The sequence below is a fragment of the Cotesia glomerata genome, linkage group LG4, assembly GCF_020080835.1.
Source record: "Cotesia glomerata isolate CgM1 linkage group LG4, MPM_Cglom_v2.3, whole genome shotgun sequence".
In the NCBI taxonomy this organism is placed as follows: domain Eukaryota; kingdom Metazoa; phylum Arthropoda; class Insecta; order Hymenoptera; family Braconidae; genus Cotesia; species Cotesia glomerata.
Window position 1 is genome coordinate 9238365 of NC_058161.1, and position 17617 is coordinate 9255981.

Consider the following 17617-nt stretch of genomic DNA (forward strand, 5'->3'; position numbering starts at 1 on the left):
TAAAAAAAAAGTTAAAATCTAAAAATATGGGTCGCTATAGTTTGTGCTGATTATTTTTATTAATTTTAAATAGAAATTATAAAGATAATTGATAATAATCAATTAATACGCGTCATAAAAAGCATGAACTACTATTATAAAATATCAAATAAAAAAAAAATCAAAATAAATTTGAAAAAAAATTTGTAACCTCAAAAAACCGTTCTGCTTACGGTATATACACACTCGGTAGTCTGGCTTGAGAACGGAACTTGGCGCCAGACTCTATCGAGTCTGTTGATAATAAAGTTAGTCGACATTTTTTATTTTTTTATTTTGCTTAATCTGTTCAATTAGAACTAAATAATATTTTTTTTTAATTGCACTTACATTTTTTCGAATTTTTTAAAAATGAAATTTAAAAAAAAATTTTTTTGTAAAATTTTTTTCAATAAAAAAAATTCTAAAAATTTTTAGATGTCGACTAACTTTATTGTCATTGTTAATTTCAGTAAAATTAATAATTCCAAAATAAGTGCCCATTTTACCCCAAACGTTCGATATGACCACTTTTACAACTCTCCTAACCTAAAACTAAAAATCATTGCTTTGAGTATATTCAAACATACCATTTATTTATAGTTAATAAATCTGATTTGGTTGAAATATAGGATTGTTAGCACCAAAGAAATATTTGTTAACTATAAACAAATCTGGTTTTCATTCAAATATACTACAACTTTGTCTCAAATAAATAAATTTATTTGTATCAAATAAATATTTCTGGTGATATTTAAATAAGAGATTTATTTATAGTTAACGAGCCTCATTTTATTTAAATGAATTGTTTTCTCATTGTACATTTAAGTTTTTTAATCAAAATAACATTATCGTTTAAAAAACTTAAAATAATTCATCAAAGTAGATTTCAAAAACTAAATAGTCTTCAATTGTTATACCAAATAAAAATTATTTCTTGGAAATAAGTAAATTAATGACTCAAAAAAAAGCTATTCTTAACATAAGTCGGTAACATCTTGAATCAACGTTATCGCCTATCTTGAACCAAAAGACAAAAATTATTGAAAGATATATATCTATATCTAGTTTCAAGAGTTCAAGTTTTAAAGAAAAAAAATTTCTTGAATCAAGATTGTTTTTCTATCAGTGTACCGATATTAAAATAGCTTCACACGTTTATTGCTAATTTAGTATATAAGCAACATCAATTGTTTGTTTTTGCACATGCTCTAATTATTGTTGAGTTAGTAACTAAATTATTAGGAAATAGTGCCTTGAAAATTTATTTTTTATATCGAATTTGATTTTTTATTTTGTTAGTTTGAGTCATTAAATTTCAATGTTTCTCGGAAAGAAAAAAAATTTTTTTAGAGTCAAGAAAATTTTCTTAAACAACGAAAAATATATTTATACATAAAAATCGCGCGAAGTAAAGAGTCAATACAACTTTTAATATCGAGTACGAGTATATAATTTAATTTATGTTAACCCAAGGGTTAATCGGTCACGCGTATGTCAGAGAAAAAGAAAAAAATCATGAAAAAAAAATATTGAACGGAAAAAATCAAGTTTAAACAAAATTTATCGATTATATTGTGACACTCACAACTTTCACTCTTTGTTTTTATATAATAACTAGTTAAATCATTAAAAAAATAAGAAAATAATTTTTCCAATATTTATTTCTGTTCATATTAAGTCACTTGGAATTGAAGGATTCGAAACAACTTTGAGGTATAATATAAAAGTGGAGTCAGACGTCGGGATCGCGGAATTAAATTAACCAATAAAATATAAATGTGATTCCTAAAGTAACTTGTTTAATTGGCAACGCTGTCGCGACGGCGGTATGCTCCGATTCTGTCAACCTTTCCGATTACTACTTGCACTTAAAATTTTAATTTATACATACACACGTTAAAATTTTAATTACCTTGATTATTCATAAGCCGACTATTATTTTCTAATGTAGTAGTTTACTTTGCCACTGAACAAAATCAATTTCATCATTTTTTATTTTTTGGCATTACTGTGTCTCGCTGAATTATTATTAATTTAAGGATACTTTATACTATCCATATAATTTAAATATTTATTTCTATCTTCGTCAATTACAGAAAATTTTTTTGGGAATTAATTGAATTATTAAAACGTATAATCAACAAATCTTAAAAATTTTTTTTACACCTGATAAAATCTAACAAAAATTTTCTGAAAAGTAATTTCTAAAATTCTTAATTGCACCAAATTTTTTTCAATGACAAAAAAGTATTAATAGCATCATAATGTTGTGAATTATCGTCAAATATTGAATAGTTTAACTTTGATTCCGTTTATTTTTACTCGTGTTATAAATTTATCTCTCATCGATCATTTTAATTGTCTGAGAGCCTCCGTGTAGGTGTCATATTATTAAAAAAGCTATTTGTCAGCCTTGATACAGTTTATACTAAGAAACCCGGGTGTTTTTTACAGTTATAACATTACTTAAAATATAGCACATTACCAATACTCTTATTTATGGTTCTATAGTAAATAAATCAATTTTCATTTTATTTTTATCAAAGTTCTAATTTATAGGTCGCAAGCCGCAATAAATGAATAGAATTATAAGAATTTATAAAAATAACATCGAATTAATATTTAAACATAAATTTATATAAATGTTTTTTGTTTTCAGAGTCGGATATTGGAAGATGCCTCGATAATGTGTAATTCCTGGTCACCTAGACACAATGTGAGTATAAATACGTAATGTCTGAAGTCGATAAGGGGAAATGTAAAAAGGATCCCATAATAAAATTCCATATAAAATTCCATAATAAAATTGAGATGAAATGTATGTGAAACCAATTTATTCGTGATGTGATTGGTTGAAAATATTTATTCTCATTCTGATTGGTTGAAAGTGAATATAATATACATAAACTACACATAAATATATCATGACCATAAATATGAGGCGCGCGCTTGCGCGCGCAAATTTGAATTCTGGTCCCATAATAAAATAGAGATGAAATGTATGTGGCATCAAACTATTCGTAACGTGATTGGTCGAATATATCATAAGCATGAAAATATATGCAAACTCTATAGTCAGGCGCGCGCTTGCGCGCGCAAATTTAAATTCTAGTGTCATAAAAAGTATATTGAAGTTTTTTTAGATGTAAAATTTCAAGGATTTTTTTTTTATGTACGGAATCATTAAATTTTTTATCAAATTTTCTGTTATTATAAATAATAAAATTTTTTCGGTACTGAAATCAGCGATCATCTGATCATTGATCTGTTTTATTTAATAAATAAATTAGTACTAAAAATTAATGTATAGAATTTATAGTAATATTGTTTTTTACTATTTTTACACATAAACTTGTCACAATTTAATTGCTAAAAAAATTCCTAACAATTATCAAAGGTTCGTTAATTTCAGTGTCATTAAGTAATAGTTTATTATGAAATTGTTCAAACAGTGAGTCAGGTTCAAAAAATATGTGGCTCAAGAAAAAAAGACACTGTTGTCTTTAATCGTTGAACGGAAACGGCACGAGATACCGCCGTTATGTTGGATATGTATTAATCTATACATAAAAAATTCTAACTTTAAACATTTTTCGTGATTGAAATATTTTAAATAGCTTAGTTTCAACAGTATATGTACTGAGAAGAAATATGTAGTGAGAGATCTGGTAGCTTAACTTATAGAGCTCCTGATATGTAATCAGAGGTCCAGGTCCAATTCCCGGCTTGGTTCTGATCCCAATAATTTTTCAAATTATTCTTCAAAAAGCTATTCTTTGATTTTAATAAATTTACAATGTAATTATTATTTATTAAATACTCGTACAGACACAATATTTCCAGCTCACCAGTAGTCAATGACATATCATTTAGACAAACCGAAAATACACAAAAGCATAAAGATTATTTTTTTAATTTCATACAAAAATATTTAAATAATTATCTCTCGCGTTTTCTTTTATTCAATGAGGAATCTTCTCCTTGTTATATTTTTTTCCTTGACCTTTTTACATACATTCGTATAATATTTTCTACTTTTTATTATGTTTTATGAAAGTAAAAAAGATATACATTATTATTATCATTATTAAAATAATAATAATTGAATGAAGCTCAACAAAACAGAGTCGTAGTTGGTAACTTCCGCTATACTTAAAATTCGTTTTTATTTTTCTATTTACGTCGACAAGTCCGACTGAAGGCGGTTTTTAATGCTTCCTGCGTGGAGCAGCAGAGTTTTCTGAGTGGATGAGAGGAAACTTGGGGACGGGGTAAAAGAGATGACGAGGGAAAGAGGAAATGTAAGAAAAAGGAATAAAATGAAAAAAAAGTTTGAATACATATAATCACAAGAAAAGCAAAAATAAAAAACAGAGAGTGGACTGTGTGCTGCTGTATTATACACAAAGTGTGTTTTCAGCCATAACGTTTATGTTTTATTAAACCCGCACGTAGTTACTGCAGTGGCCAACATAAACTGGCTAACTCGTGGTTACGATTATGGTCAGAAGCAAATTGATTATTTAGATACACGATGAGATGGCTTATGAGGATAGCCTGTATCTTTTCTGTCATAAAACTACTCACGTATATATTACTGGTGTCCTTTACTTCTTTATTATATATATATATGTACATGTATTATACATTTAATATATATATATCTGTGTACATGGCTGGCTTCTTTCCAGCAAACATCTGCGCAAAAAGCTTACTTCACTCTTTATCTCTTCAAATTTAACCTAAAACACTGTCTGCCCAATTAACTCTTACATACTTAAGTTTTTAATGAGTTTTTAAACTAATTTTTTTTTTTTTTCAAATAAATGTTTTCTCAGTACTTTTTAGTGTTTTGTTTCTTTCAGGATTTATTTTTAAATATGAAGGAATAAAATATACCGAAGATGAGGTGGAAATCGTTGTAATTGACCTCTGACTTTTCAACAGAAAGTTATTTAAAAATAAATAGGGATTTCATTTTCTTCCAACTGTAAGAAGAAATGTAATTGACATTCACTAAAATAAACTTGTAGATAAATTTTACAGTGTCACGCATTTTATGATAAGTGAGAAAAATAGTTTGGTGATCTATAGACGCCATTCGACATTTTCTAATAATAACAATCAGTTAAATGAATAAAACATTCATGGTAACACGAATTTTTCATAAAAATTTCACATTGTTTTCAAATATAAATGATTTTGAAACTAATTTGAAAAGTAAAAGTAGAACAAAAGTTTTCAATTTTGACTTTTTTTACAAAATAATAATATTGAAATTCTTTTTTTGATTAGTTGATTTTTCAAAAACGGATGTCTACAAAATCAAAATTGTCGATCATGAATAATAAAACATCTCGAGGTTAATTTTAGAAGCTGATATAATTTGGATGAAATAACACGAAAGTTCAACAACCCAATTAACTTAAAAAATTAATCAGTCTGTGCATTTCATGAATATAATTATAGTCAATTTTATTGAGGAAGAAATTAATAATTCGTAACAATTAGAATAAATGCGATTGTCTGAGAGTCTGATCTTTTTTTAAACATTTATATTGAATTTATGCATGATATTCCGTTATCTAAAATATAACAGTGGTGTCGGGTCGTCTGCGACAGATATTAAATTTAGATTGATATTCAAAATTGTGTCAATCCCTTGAATTATATTTATAAACTTCTTTATTTAATTTATCTTATCTCATTTTTAAAAATATTACTTTTATGTATCTCTCTATTATTATTTTTTTCAAGTAGTCGTTCAGACTCTAGACACCGGCATAACAATCCGGCATGCAAAGTCTCTACTCGTTTTCTTGTCACCTGTCACATTTTCTTTAGATTATTTTATTATTTATTCACAAATCAGCCTAGCAAGTATTCATATACATACGATATGATACTTTTTTATAACTATAAATTAAAGCTATAACCGTACTAACTTAATTAATCATTATTTGTATTCATGCACACTCAGTTTTTACAAATTACAAATCAACAGACAGTTTGACATTGTTTGAATATTTTTCAATTACTTCTTTCGTATTTGTATATAAAATAAATATTATTTTATCGATTGGATAATAGGTGTTAAAGATGAAATCCCTTAATGGAAGAATTTAATTGTTCATAAATTTATTTATTTGAAAACAATTTATTTATTTACAATAAAATAAAATAAATTATTTCCTAATCTAAGCTGACTGCGAAAAATAGTTTTAATCATTGATCATTCCAAATAGAGTAATAAAACAACAGTAACAAATAGCAAAAGATAATTCATTTGTAATTGGCTAATTTTTAACAATGTACCTTGGAGTAAATGGGAAAAAGAAAAAACATGTTAAAGCGAAAATACATCAAAGAAAAATGACTCTATTAGCGTAACACGTGGGGAGATCAAGATGAACTTCAAGGGTAAGAGTTGATGAAAGCAACTGAGAAAACAGCAACAAGTTTTCGAAACAACAGACCGTTAACTACAACTTTTAACAACAGCTATTTGTAACCAACTGAAATAGTATATTTTTCTACCTTGTCTTCGCTACATTTACTTGCACATCAAGACACTACTTATAACATATGATTTCTTTTATACTGGATTTATTGCGTCATTAACACTTGCTTATGTTCATTCATTTTCGTACATTTTCAAAATGGATATTCAATATTACCTAATTTCTTTTTGAATTTAAATTTTGTTAAAAGATAGAATTTCAAAATTTTATTAATTTTTGGCAAATTAGTTGTACATGACCTTTATGTCCATCTTAAAAAAAAAAAAAATTTTAAATAAAAACAAGAGACACGTTTTAATTAAGTTTTATCTGTTTATTTTGAATCAAAATGGTGAAAAAATTAAGAAAAAAAAATATTTTTGTTTTTTGAAAAAATATTATGAATTAAAATTTTTGTTTGAATTGATTAAAAAAAATTAATTTTCTTCAAGAGAAAGAATGTGAAACTAAGAATATCATTTTGAAGAGTTTGACCGTCTTAAATCAAGTAAAAAATTTCTAAACTAAAAAATTATTCTTCTTGATTGAAAAAAATCCAATTCTTCAAAGTTATTTTCTTGATTTAAGATCTTTGCTCTTAAATTAAATTTTTTTGTCAGTTTGGTTAAAAAAAAAAGTGCTGAATGGATGTACGTTTGATTTAATAATTTGTCGCAATGTATTATTATTATTATTTCGATTTTTACTTGTATACCGTTCTTGGTTTTTATAAGGCTGGGTAGATGGTAGCTGTCGCATTCCGCGAGTGCGCCACCGTCCTGTGTTTTAATACTGTCCTTGTTTATTCAACACTTTTTTGGACCCCAGCACATCCTCTTTTCACTCCTGTATTTTCACTGCATAATCAACCTTATTTTTCGCACATTTGTATACACATTTGTAAAACTCTTTATTATTATCACGCGGCTGTGGACCGACTTGTGCTTTCTGTACTGTATTTACCCTATTCCTCACCCCTTTCTATCGGTTGTTGAAATAGTGGCGATGGGGAAACCACAGAGAAAACCCATGCCAGTACAGTTCGGCTACCGGAGCGACCCCCGACGGTTGGTGTTGGAACTATTCGAACAACCGTCGGGGCTCGAACCCTCGCATCACGGCATGATCTGCGAGCGAACTAACGGGATAGTGACTTAACTCGCTCGGCCATCATGCCGCTTAATTTGTCGCAATGTATTAATGTTAAATTAAAAAAAGTTTGGAAAATCCAAAAGTGCACGCCTCATAACGCTCATCCTTTTTTAAGAAAAAAAAATTGTGTAATTGATTAAAAAAAAAAAAAAAATTATAATTAAGTAAATTCTTACAGAGTATTTTTTTTTTTTAAATATCAGCGCCCTTTTTTTTTTGTCATATGCGCACGCAATCTAAAAAAATTTAGCTTGATCAAGTGGCGCCATAGTTTTCACGTGACAAATAAGAAAAATTTGTTTGTCTTTGTACGATTGTATCGTAATGAATTTTAATAAAAATTCAATTTAAAAAAAAAAAATACGTAAACTAGGCTACTGATATGAAATACGGACCCAGTTCATCGCATTCTAAAACTAATAAAAAAAGTCCGGTCTTGAAATATCAATTTGTTTGGGAGTAATCGTTGGTACATCCAAAATGGGGTGACATCCGGACGTCCACGTGAAATTTTTTTCAAAACGTTTTTTTTTTTTCAAAATAGCGATATGAAAGGATTTTAGAAAGTAAAAGATGGTTTAATTTAAGTGTTTTCTCGATGTACATCTACTTATATTATTGTATAAGTGTAATATGGTTGTGATAGAGACATTTAAAGATCACAAAATTGCTTGACCTTGACGAGTCGAGTATAAAGTACAACCTCACGCGCTTCGCGCTATGAGGCGTGCAAAAAAGTTCAAAACTAAGTTCACCCTTACTGAACAAATGGAATTATACACTTAATAAAGTTGAGTTATAAAAAGTAAAGAATGAAAGGTCGTGAAAATACGCGTGCGAAGAGGGATAAAAGACAGGTGAAAGGGTGGTGACGAAAAAAAGAAAACTCATAAATAATCGAAGCCTCTTCGGTATGTCGGTACTTTTTACATGAAACATTGATCCAGTGTACACGATATTATCGACTATACTACAGATTGATAATTAATTTTTATATTTTTATGATTAAAAATTAAAAATTTAAAATGAGCAATAATTTTTTTTATTTTTTAGGGTGACTTATTTGGCGGTTTGAATAGCGGACTACAAGACGGTCTGCTTTCGAGGGCAGAGGCTTTGGCAGCTGACTTAGGAAAGCACAATGCAGGCACGCCAATGCCTCTTAAGCATGATCCTGTATCTGTATATCATCACGGGGCACATATGCCTAGTCCACACCCAAACAATCGGCCGCACCATCAGGTACAATCACACCTATTTGTGAGTCTAACTTGTTAAAAATTTATTATCATTAGAATTAATTTAATTTTTATCGTTAATTTTTAAAAACTGAGCTTGTTATTTCTCGTTATTAATTGATTATCAGTATTGGTTACAGTTAGGAAAAGTAATTCATGTCATTCTATTAAATTTTATCCTGACTTACTTTTTATTAAAAGTTTTTTTTGCTCATAACTCAATTAAATTTTAAATCACATACTTGTTAAAAAATCCGATAATTATTTTATTGAGTTTTGTACTTTAAATTCATCGAAATTATCCTAAATGAAATAGCGAGAAATGTTTTTGTTAATTTTCGACGCCAAACTCAATAAACTTTCGGAGAATGATTATTAAAATTACAAATTTTTATAAATTTAAACTGTTACGTTACTGAATGGCACTCATTGCATAAAGTACCGGGGGATAATAAGACCTCGTTTCGCTCGACCGTATAATACCGTACTCGGTTTTGTTGACAATGCGCCCATAATCTCAGACTCGTGACGTCACTTCAAGCTTACCAAAATACCTGCCTTTGCGCATACGTATCCAAAATAACTATTTTGTAACACCCACGGCGAAACTTGGATTTTCGAGCTATAGTTAGGAGAGGTAAAATGATGGATATCTGGCCATCTATAGTTGAGTCTACTTTTCACGCATACGTAAGGATAAGTGACGTCTCTCTCTTTATCTGTCTCTACATTTCCGCATGGATGCTAAAAAGTACTATAGGATATTTAGTTTCGTTTATTTCCTACAATCGTCCGCCAGGGAGAGTATAAATCGAAAAAAAAATCTTGGCGACAAGTCGATTCTTGTAAACAATTTTACTAATATTTTAGTTTGTCATTTATTTACGTGTGACAGTTCATAAATGAATAAAATTTTATTTGCATCCTCTTAAATCCGAGTTTCGCCGTTGCTATTACAAAAAATTTTGTTCGATACAAATCCGCAAAGGTTGGCATTTTGGTAATAAACTTGAAGTGATGACACTCGTCTGAGATTATAAATACATTCTCAACAAAACCTCGTACGTTTTATCTGGTCTCGCTTTGCTCGACCGATAACAACGTACTCGGTTTTGTTGAGAATGCACTCATAATTTCAGCCTCGTGACGTCACTTCAAGCTTACCAAAATACCTACCTTTGCGCATACGTATCGAAAATAACTATTTTCAGTGTATTTGTTTATTTATCTTAAACACAAAATGTAGTAAACCCGTGAAAAAAATTTTCTGAAATGGCCGGATATAGTTTTTGATATGTCCTGATTTAACTTGATATGACTATTTAAAATTTTTCGGCCAAAAGTAGCGTTGAAGATCACTAACAGAGAACATATAATCGCTGAATCACATCCTTAAAAAAGAATTAAATTGTAAAATAAAAATAACTGAGTTTTTAAGTTATAAAATAAAAATAATTTCTTTTTTACTTTCTAAAGAGCTTATCTATTTGGCATTGGTTTTCAATTTAATCAACTACTTAACTAATTTTTGAGTAATATGATATGATAATTGACGTACATATTTTTAGAAAAAATAAAAAATTATTATAAATTTTTTGTTTATTCTTATACACAGTCCGATATGGTTATTTCAGAACATTTTTTCACGGATAGTTCAATTATTCAAGTAAATATGCTAAGTTCATAGGCCTCATTACCCTAATACTACAATTAAAATGCATAATTTTGTTCATATTTGTAGTTTACTGAGAGAAGGAAAAATTTGTATCCAGACAAGGATTTTTTAGCTCAAAAATTTGTTAAAATGAGCCATTTTAATTTATTAATTCCTTGACAAAAAAATATTAATATCTGTCTTTATTAATAATGAAGTTATAAAGAATTTTATAATTGAAACGGGTAAACATACAAATAGCGTGACTTAAATTAAATAAAATTTATTTTTGTCAATCCGACCAATTCTTCCGACAAGAAAACATATCATTGATAATTATCAAGAATACGTGTTTTTGAGTTAGGAATAATTTCTTAATCGAAGCATTTTTTTCTCACTGTAAAAATTACCTTTTTTTGTTTAATTATTATATCAAATTTCCTTAAATAATGATTAACATCAAAATTTATAGATTTATAGTTTTCTTTTCATTATTAATATCTCTTAACTAGGCTAGGCCTTATATTATCTGCGTGTACTTTAGTATGCAAAAATTTTAGATTCAAATAATAGCAAATTTATAAAAAAAAATGGAAAATTAGATACTAAAAGTAAATAGAATTCAGAAGATGTAAATAGTAATCTCCCCAAGTTTATCCACCAGCCTGACTTGTAAACAAGCTCATAGGCGCGTTAACTGTGCATTAAATTATCTCCGCATGATAATTTTACCCTAGTCCATTTCGAACCCTTGAAAGAGAGAGAAAGAGAAAGAGTAAATACAAGTTTGGCAAGACCCTCTCTTATTATATGTACATATAAATGCATAACTGTATGCTATTAAGTGTAACCCGTCGGGACAGATATAATTCAACGGTAACGGTTTCAGTGAATGGCAATGTATCCTTTCGCAGATGGCCGGAGAGTTAAGTGTCGCATAAAAGTCAGGGTTTATTTTGAAATGCTGATGAATTCAATAATGTTTCTGTATACGATCCATAGATGTTATAATGTGTGTAAGGGCCGGCCCGAGTCCCGAGTTACGAGTAAAGAGTAATGAGTTTTGATACTTGGATTCATATATAGTGATATAATGTTTGTGATACCCGGTAAAGAATCGACGACATACCACATACACAATATGAGACACTTTTTGGGGAAAGAAGATAGCTTACAACCCTACCATGTTGTCACAATAATGATGAAATATTGCGTGGGTTTTCCCGAGCGTATTACACATGAATTTTACACCTCTCTCTCTTTCACCCATCGCATGCTCAGCCGCGTACCTTCTGTAGGATGTGAAACCGCCACTTTGACCACTCGTGTTTTCTGGCGCGACACCCACCCTAATTCCAATTCGATTCGAATATAACTGTGCCATTTGGGCTGATGTCGAAAAATAGGGGTTCTACCAAATATTTTCGTGTATCTAATTTTTTTTTTTTCGCCTCCTTTACAAGTTTTTACACTTTGTCAGTTATGAAATATTATGAGTAAATATCTATATAGAAAATCATGTGGGTACTATATATCAAAAATTTGATAAAAATTTTTATTGTCGAGCAAGAAATTTTATGAGAAAATGAAGTTCTACACTGAAAAAAAACTACTTGATTCAAAAAAAATATTCTCTTCAAAATTTCATTCTTGTTTCGAAATATCCAGCTCTCTTAATTCAAGAAATTCATGAATATAAAGCTCTTAAATAAGGACAAAAAATTATTTATTCAGGAATTTCAATCTTAATCAAATGATTTTACTATTTTCAAACAAGATAATCTACATATCACTTAAGAATTTTTTTTTTTTTTTTATTAAAGATAGGCGGAAAGGTTGATTCAAGAATATCAACATTTCTCAAATTTGGTTATTTTCTATACTTTTAAAAATAAATCTCAAACATATTTCAGAATTGATTAAGAAAAAAATTTTTTTTCAGTTTTTTTTTTTTTATTTAAGACGAAGACATTTTTTCTTAAATCAAGAATATAAAAATCTTAAAAGGAAACGGAATTATTCTCAATGAAAAGAAATTGTATTTTTCGATGAAGAATTTGGTTGTATCCCACAAAGATAATATACTCTTGATCAAAGATTTCTAATCTTTCTACGCTAAGAAAACGAGTTTCAAGGCAAAAAATTCTCGAATCAAGTCGTAAGGCTCATTTCAACTTAATTTTTTTGGATCAGCAATACTTCTCTTAAATCAAATAATATTTTTTTTCAGTATTGAAATTTTTTTCAATGTACTAGATTGTACTATTTATAAATTTTTTTTTGTATTGCAATAAAATAACTTTCAATATTTGAAATCTTGTTAAAATAATTGAAGTCGAGATTGTAATTAGATATTTTTGATTGAAATAAGAGAGAACACAAGTGTCAAATTACACCAGCGTTTGGTTTTAAAAATATTAGAAGAGCTCATAAATAATTTGTAAGGGGGTCGAGGGTATGAGTAACTACTGACTACCTACGGTCACAGCACGTGCCACATGTTCATGGATAATTGTGTATGTACGCGCTGTATTCACAATAATCCACTTATGTACGATACTGAAACAATTTACGTTTAACCAATACTTTCATTTTTTTTTATTGTGAATTAGGCATATGTTTGATTCCTTAAAGTTATCAGTTCAGTAGTTCATCAAATTTATTAATTTTTTATAAAGAAAATTAATATGTTTAAAAACTTTTTTTACAATTTGAATTATTTTCAAAAGATGATTGAAAAATGGACAATGATTCGAAGTAATAAACATGTTTGAATTACAAATTAAAGCTAAACCCTTTGCGATTGTTAAACACGTTAATATCTATTACTCTCCCCTTGGCATGAAATTTGGCGCGTGCCGTCGCTCGAAACGAGGGTCATATGGATTCAGTAGTAGAAAAGGCTAGTCAACTTCACTAACTATAACATGTTTCTGGCCTTAGTACTCTATTAAATCCGACGGGAGTGATAATCAAATTACCATGGAATTAATTTTCCATAAAGGAACAATTTGTAAAAAACTTTCCATCTCTATAAAAATTTTATATATTTTTCATAATTAATATTGTTATTTCATAAAATACATTTTTTATTTTTATTTGCTTTGTGTTATACATGAATAAAAAAAATTCAACTATTTTTTTTACTTTTACAAAAAACTATTCACAAAGTGTTTAGCGTATATATAGCGTAGCTCTATGGATTATTCCGCCGCGCGAGTAAAAAATCGAAATACAAGGCAGAAAAGGTTATAGACTAAAATAAAGTTTTTTTTTAAGAAAGTTATTCATAAAAGTATCATTAAAAACATGAAATAACATTTCTTTCAAAGGTGAAAATTTCCGTGTACAAGTTGCAAGTTACGGTAGGACACGTGGAAAATAGTTTGTTTTATTCAGAAAATGTTATACATGTAAATATCAGTCATGTAAGTAAATGAATAAATGAAATCTAAAGGTCAATTTTTATTATGCCGTTGAAAGGATAAGAAAAAACAGAAGCAAAATGAAACAAATTCGGTTTTCAAATAAGATTAGAGTTGAATAAAGTAAATTAAGTAAATATTCGTTAATTGTTAATAACCATATTAATTGCTTGAATGAATAAATCAATATCCATGTTGTAATATATCATATTTAATTAACATATTTGACGATAACAGTTATTCAGAAATAGTAACTAAAAGATTTAAACTTTTAAAAAATAAAAAATAATTTCACATAGAAAAAATAATTTTGAACCAAGACGATCATTTTGAATGTCTTAACTATCTTGATTCAAGCAAAAAATTTCTTCTGCTAAGAGAATTTCCTTGATTTAGGTAAATTTTGTTTTGATTAAGAATTTTTTTAGATGAATCAAGATTAAAAAACTCTTCAAAATGATCTTCTTGGTTCAAGATTTTTTTTCTTTAAGTTTTTTTTTGATCAGCATACAATTCTATTTTTCAAAAGAATTAAATTCAATTTTCATGGGACGTAATTTATTAGAATGTAGGTATTGGAACATTAGATCAACTTTATAAAATTAATTTATCGCTGTTTAAAAAATATTCATTGCACTGAAAAAAAAAATTACTTAATTCAAAAGAAAGAAATTCTTAAGTGAAATATTGATTATCTTGTTTGAAACTAGTAAAGTGGTTTGTTTAAGACTTAAATTTTTAAAACAAGAGTGAAAATATTATTATCCTTGAATCAAGCAATTTCATTTCAGTAGAGCATTTCATAAATTTACTAATTTGTTCCATGGCAAATAGGCGTTAAAAAAATATTTTTTTTTTATCTTCCATCACCCTAGGAATGGTACAAGAGTAGAAATTTACTGAATAAATAAGAAATAAAAATTTTTTGAGTTACGCCCTTTTGGCTCTAAGATAACAAATTTTCAAAGTCAAAAGGGCGCAGATATAAAAATTTATTAATTTTATTTTATAACTTTCTCCTTCAAACATTAAACGTCGTGAACTCCTGCCTATAAAAATTGAAAATAAAAAAAAAAACAATTCGTTGTTAAAAATCTAACTGTATTCAATAGTTTTTCGAATTTTCAAAAATTTTCCATTTTTATCACCAGAAGCAGAACCAATAGGGCGTATTATTCGGGATGCACCCTTTCGCATTAGTAATGCAATGTATTTATCAATCATTAATAAATCCTTCTCTTAGTAAATTTATAAATTTTTAAAACTCCAATAAAATGTTAAATGAACGACTAATAAATCAATAGCTCAATCGAGGGTCTAGAGATTAAAACAGGAAAAAAATCTTAGACCCTCGACCCACTGAAAAAGTAATAAATTTATGACTTGCGCGAATTAAAAGATGATCGCTCGATGCTTGCAGATGAGCCACCCGGGAATGGAGAGCCTAGACATGTTGGATCCAGCGAACTCAATGACCACGCTGACCCCGATGTCCGAAGGTGGAGGCGGGGGTGGCGGCGGACCAGGCCATCACGGCGGAATCCACGGGCCCTCAGTTTACGGCGGAATGAACGGCATGATGAGCCACCACCACCACGCGAATATTGGCGGAAGTGTTCCCCACCCCCACCACCCAGCGATGGCCGCAGCAGCTGCAGCGGCAGCAGCAGCTGGGCTTCATCCTGATGCAGACACAGACCCCCGAGAACTTGAAGCCTTCGCAGAAAGATTCAAGCAGAGACGCATAAAGTTAGGCGTGACCCAAGCGGACGTCGGTAAGGCCCTCGCTAACCTAAAACTACCCGGCGTCGGCGCACTTTCCCAGTCAACGATATGTCGCTTCGAGTCGCTGACTCTTTCTCATAACAACATGATCGCGTTGAAGCCGATTCTCCAGGCCTGGCTGGAGGAAGCCGAAGCCCAGGCAAAGAACAAGAGACGCGACCCTGACGCCCCCTCAGTCCTTCCGGCCGGCGAAAAGAAGCGGAAACGCACGAGTATCGCTGCGCCGGAAAAACGCTCACTAGAAGCGTTCTTCGCGGTCCAGCCGCGACCCTCCGGAGAAAAAATCGCCGCAATCGCTGAAAAATTAGACCTCAAAAAAAATGTTGTCAGAGTTTGGTTCTGCAATCAACGACAAAAGCAGAAACGCATGAAATTCGCGGCTCAGCATTGACCCGAGGGTGGTTTGTGACAGCAAAACTGACTGTACCCGCCACCAGCCCCTACGAACCTTGAACCGAAGCCCGAACCTCTTGGGGAGTATCAAGGATGGCCGTAGGTTATCAATAATGATAGAAATATCTATTGCGGAGCTGGTGGGTGTCAGAATTGTTGTTACACTAATGAAGAATAGTTTTAATAAATAAATTAATAAATAAAATAATATAATATTCTTAATTTAAATAAATAGATTGTTTATAAAAAACATTCAAGTGACGGCAAATTCAGTGCGTGGAAAATTGTTGGATTAATACACTAAATCATAATATAGAAAAACTATGCCAGTCTTTGATAAAAGTGATCATTATTATTAAAAATTGTAATTATTGTTATTTTAAAGAGACTTGAATATTTTTCAGAGAGAGAGGGAGAGAGAGAGAGATACGTAGATAGATACAGAGAGAGAAAGAGAGAGTTCAGCTTCCTCCTTTAAACTGTCTTACCTTTTTATTTTATTCTCACCTTAATTTTTTCTCTCTCTTACTCTCACTTATTCTATTAGAATTTGTTTGATTTTTTCTTTTTTAATTATATTTATATTTATTTATTAATTGATAAATATAAAAATTATTTTATTCAACGGATTTCTCCCTCTCGTTTTCTTCTTGTCCTTGTATTGTGTAAAGCACACTTGCGGTCAAATCGATCAAACGTAACCCACTTAGAGTCTATAGATCAGACGTATGAAATTTAACGTCGTTCAACCCACACACGGATAGAATACTATATATATGTATGACGAGAAATATTATTTTAAACTATCAAAGAAAAGTCAAGAAGAAAAATAAAAGAATAAAAATATGGATATAACGTGTATTGTGGATGGACAAATATGATTCCCACACTAGTGGCTAGTTTATATACCTTTACTTTTGTTTTAAAAACATGTACCAAACCGACTAGAGTCACGTGTATATGCCGATAAATACAGCTGTGAATATCGTACATGTAAGCTTACAATCACTTGGAAAAGTACAAGTAAAACGTTTTTTCGTGAAGGAAAATAACAGCTTTCATTTTTTAACTGTTAAAATACTTTGTCTGTATTTAGGGTAAGTCAAGGTATTAGTGTGAATTTTTTGTCATTTGTTATTTTGTAAATCAACAATGCTTTATTGATCATATCTCACTCAAAAGTATATAGACGATTTAATGTTTAAAATTTAGAATTAATCTTTACTATAATAACACTAGAAATTTGAATAGCGCGCTACGCGCGCGCCTAAATTTTAACCAATAATGAATCGTGACCGGTTTTTTGCGAGTTTCGACCTTTGACTAACTTCAAGACATTCATCTATTTTATAATATAGGATAAATTGAAGAAAGTATTAGAAAATATTCAATACAAAAGCACGGCTGTGGCTCGTGCCAAGTAATCATTCAACCCTCTCGGAAAAAATG

At 29.6% G+C, this 17617-nt stretch overlaps 1 protein-coding gene across 4 annotated transcripts in view; it reads left to right on the forward strand.

The window, feature by feature from the left end:
• Window positions 1–17180, forward strand: part of LOC123263204 (inhibitory POU protein) — a 47348-nt gene extending 30168 nt beyond the window's left edge. Inside the window, exons 2-4 of one of the 4 annotated variants that reach the window (XM_044725775.1) lie at window positions 2681–2737; window positions 8727–8933; window positions 15390–17180. In XM_044725775.1, the coding sequence (XP_044581710.1) occupies window positions 2681–2737; window positions 8727–8933; window positions 15390–16166 (1041 nt within the window). In that variant the 3' untranslated portion in view covers window positions 16167–17180. The remainder of the gene's footprint in view (window positions 1–2680; window positions 2738–8726; window positions 8934–15389) is intronic. The other 3 variants (XM_044725776.1, XM_044725778.1, XM_044725777.1) reach the window with 3 other exon arrangements.
• Window positions 17181–17617: the final 437 nt, after the last annotated feature.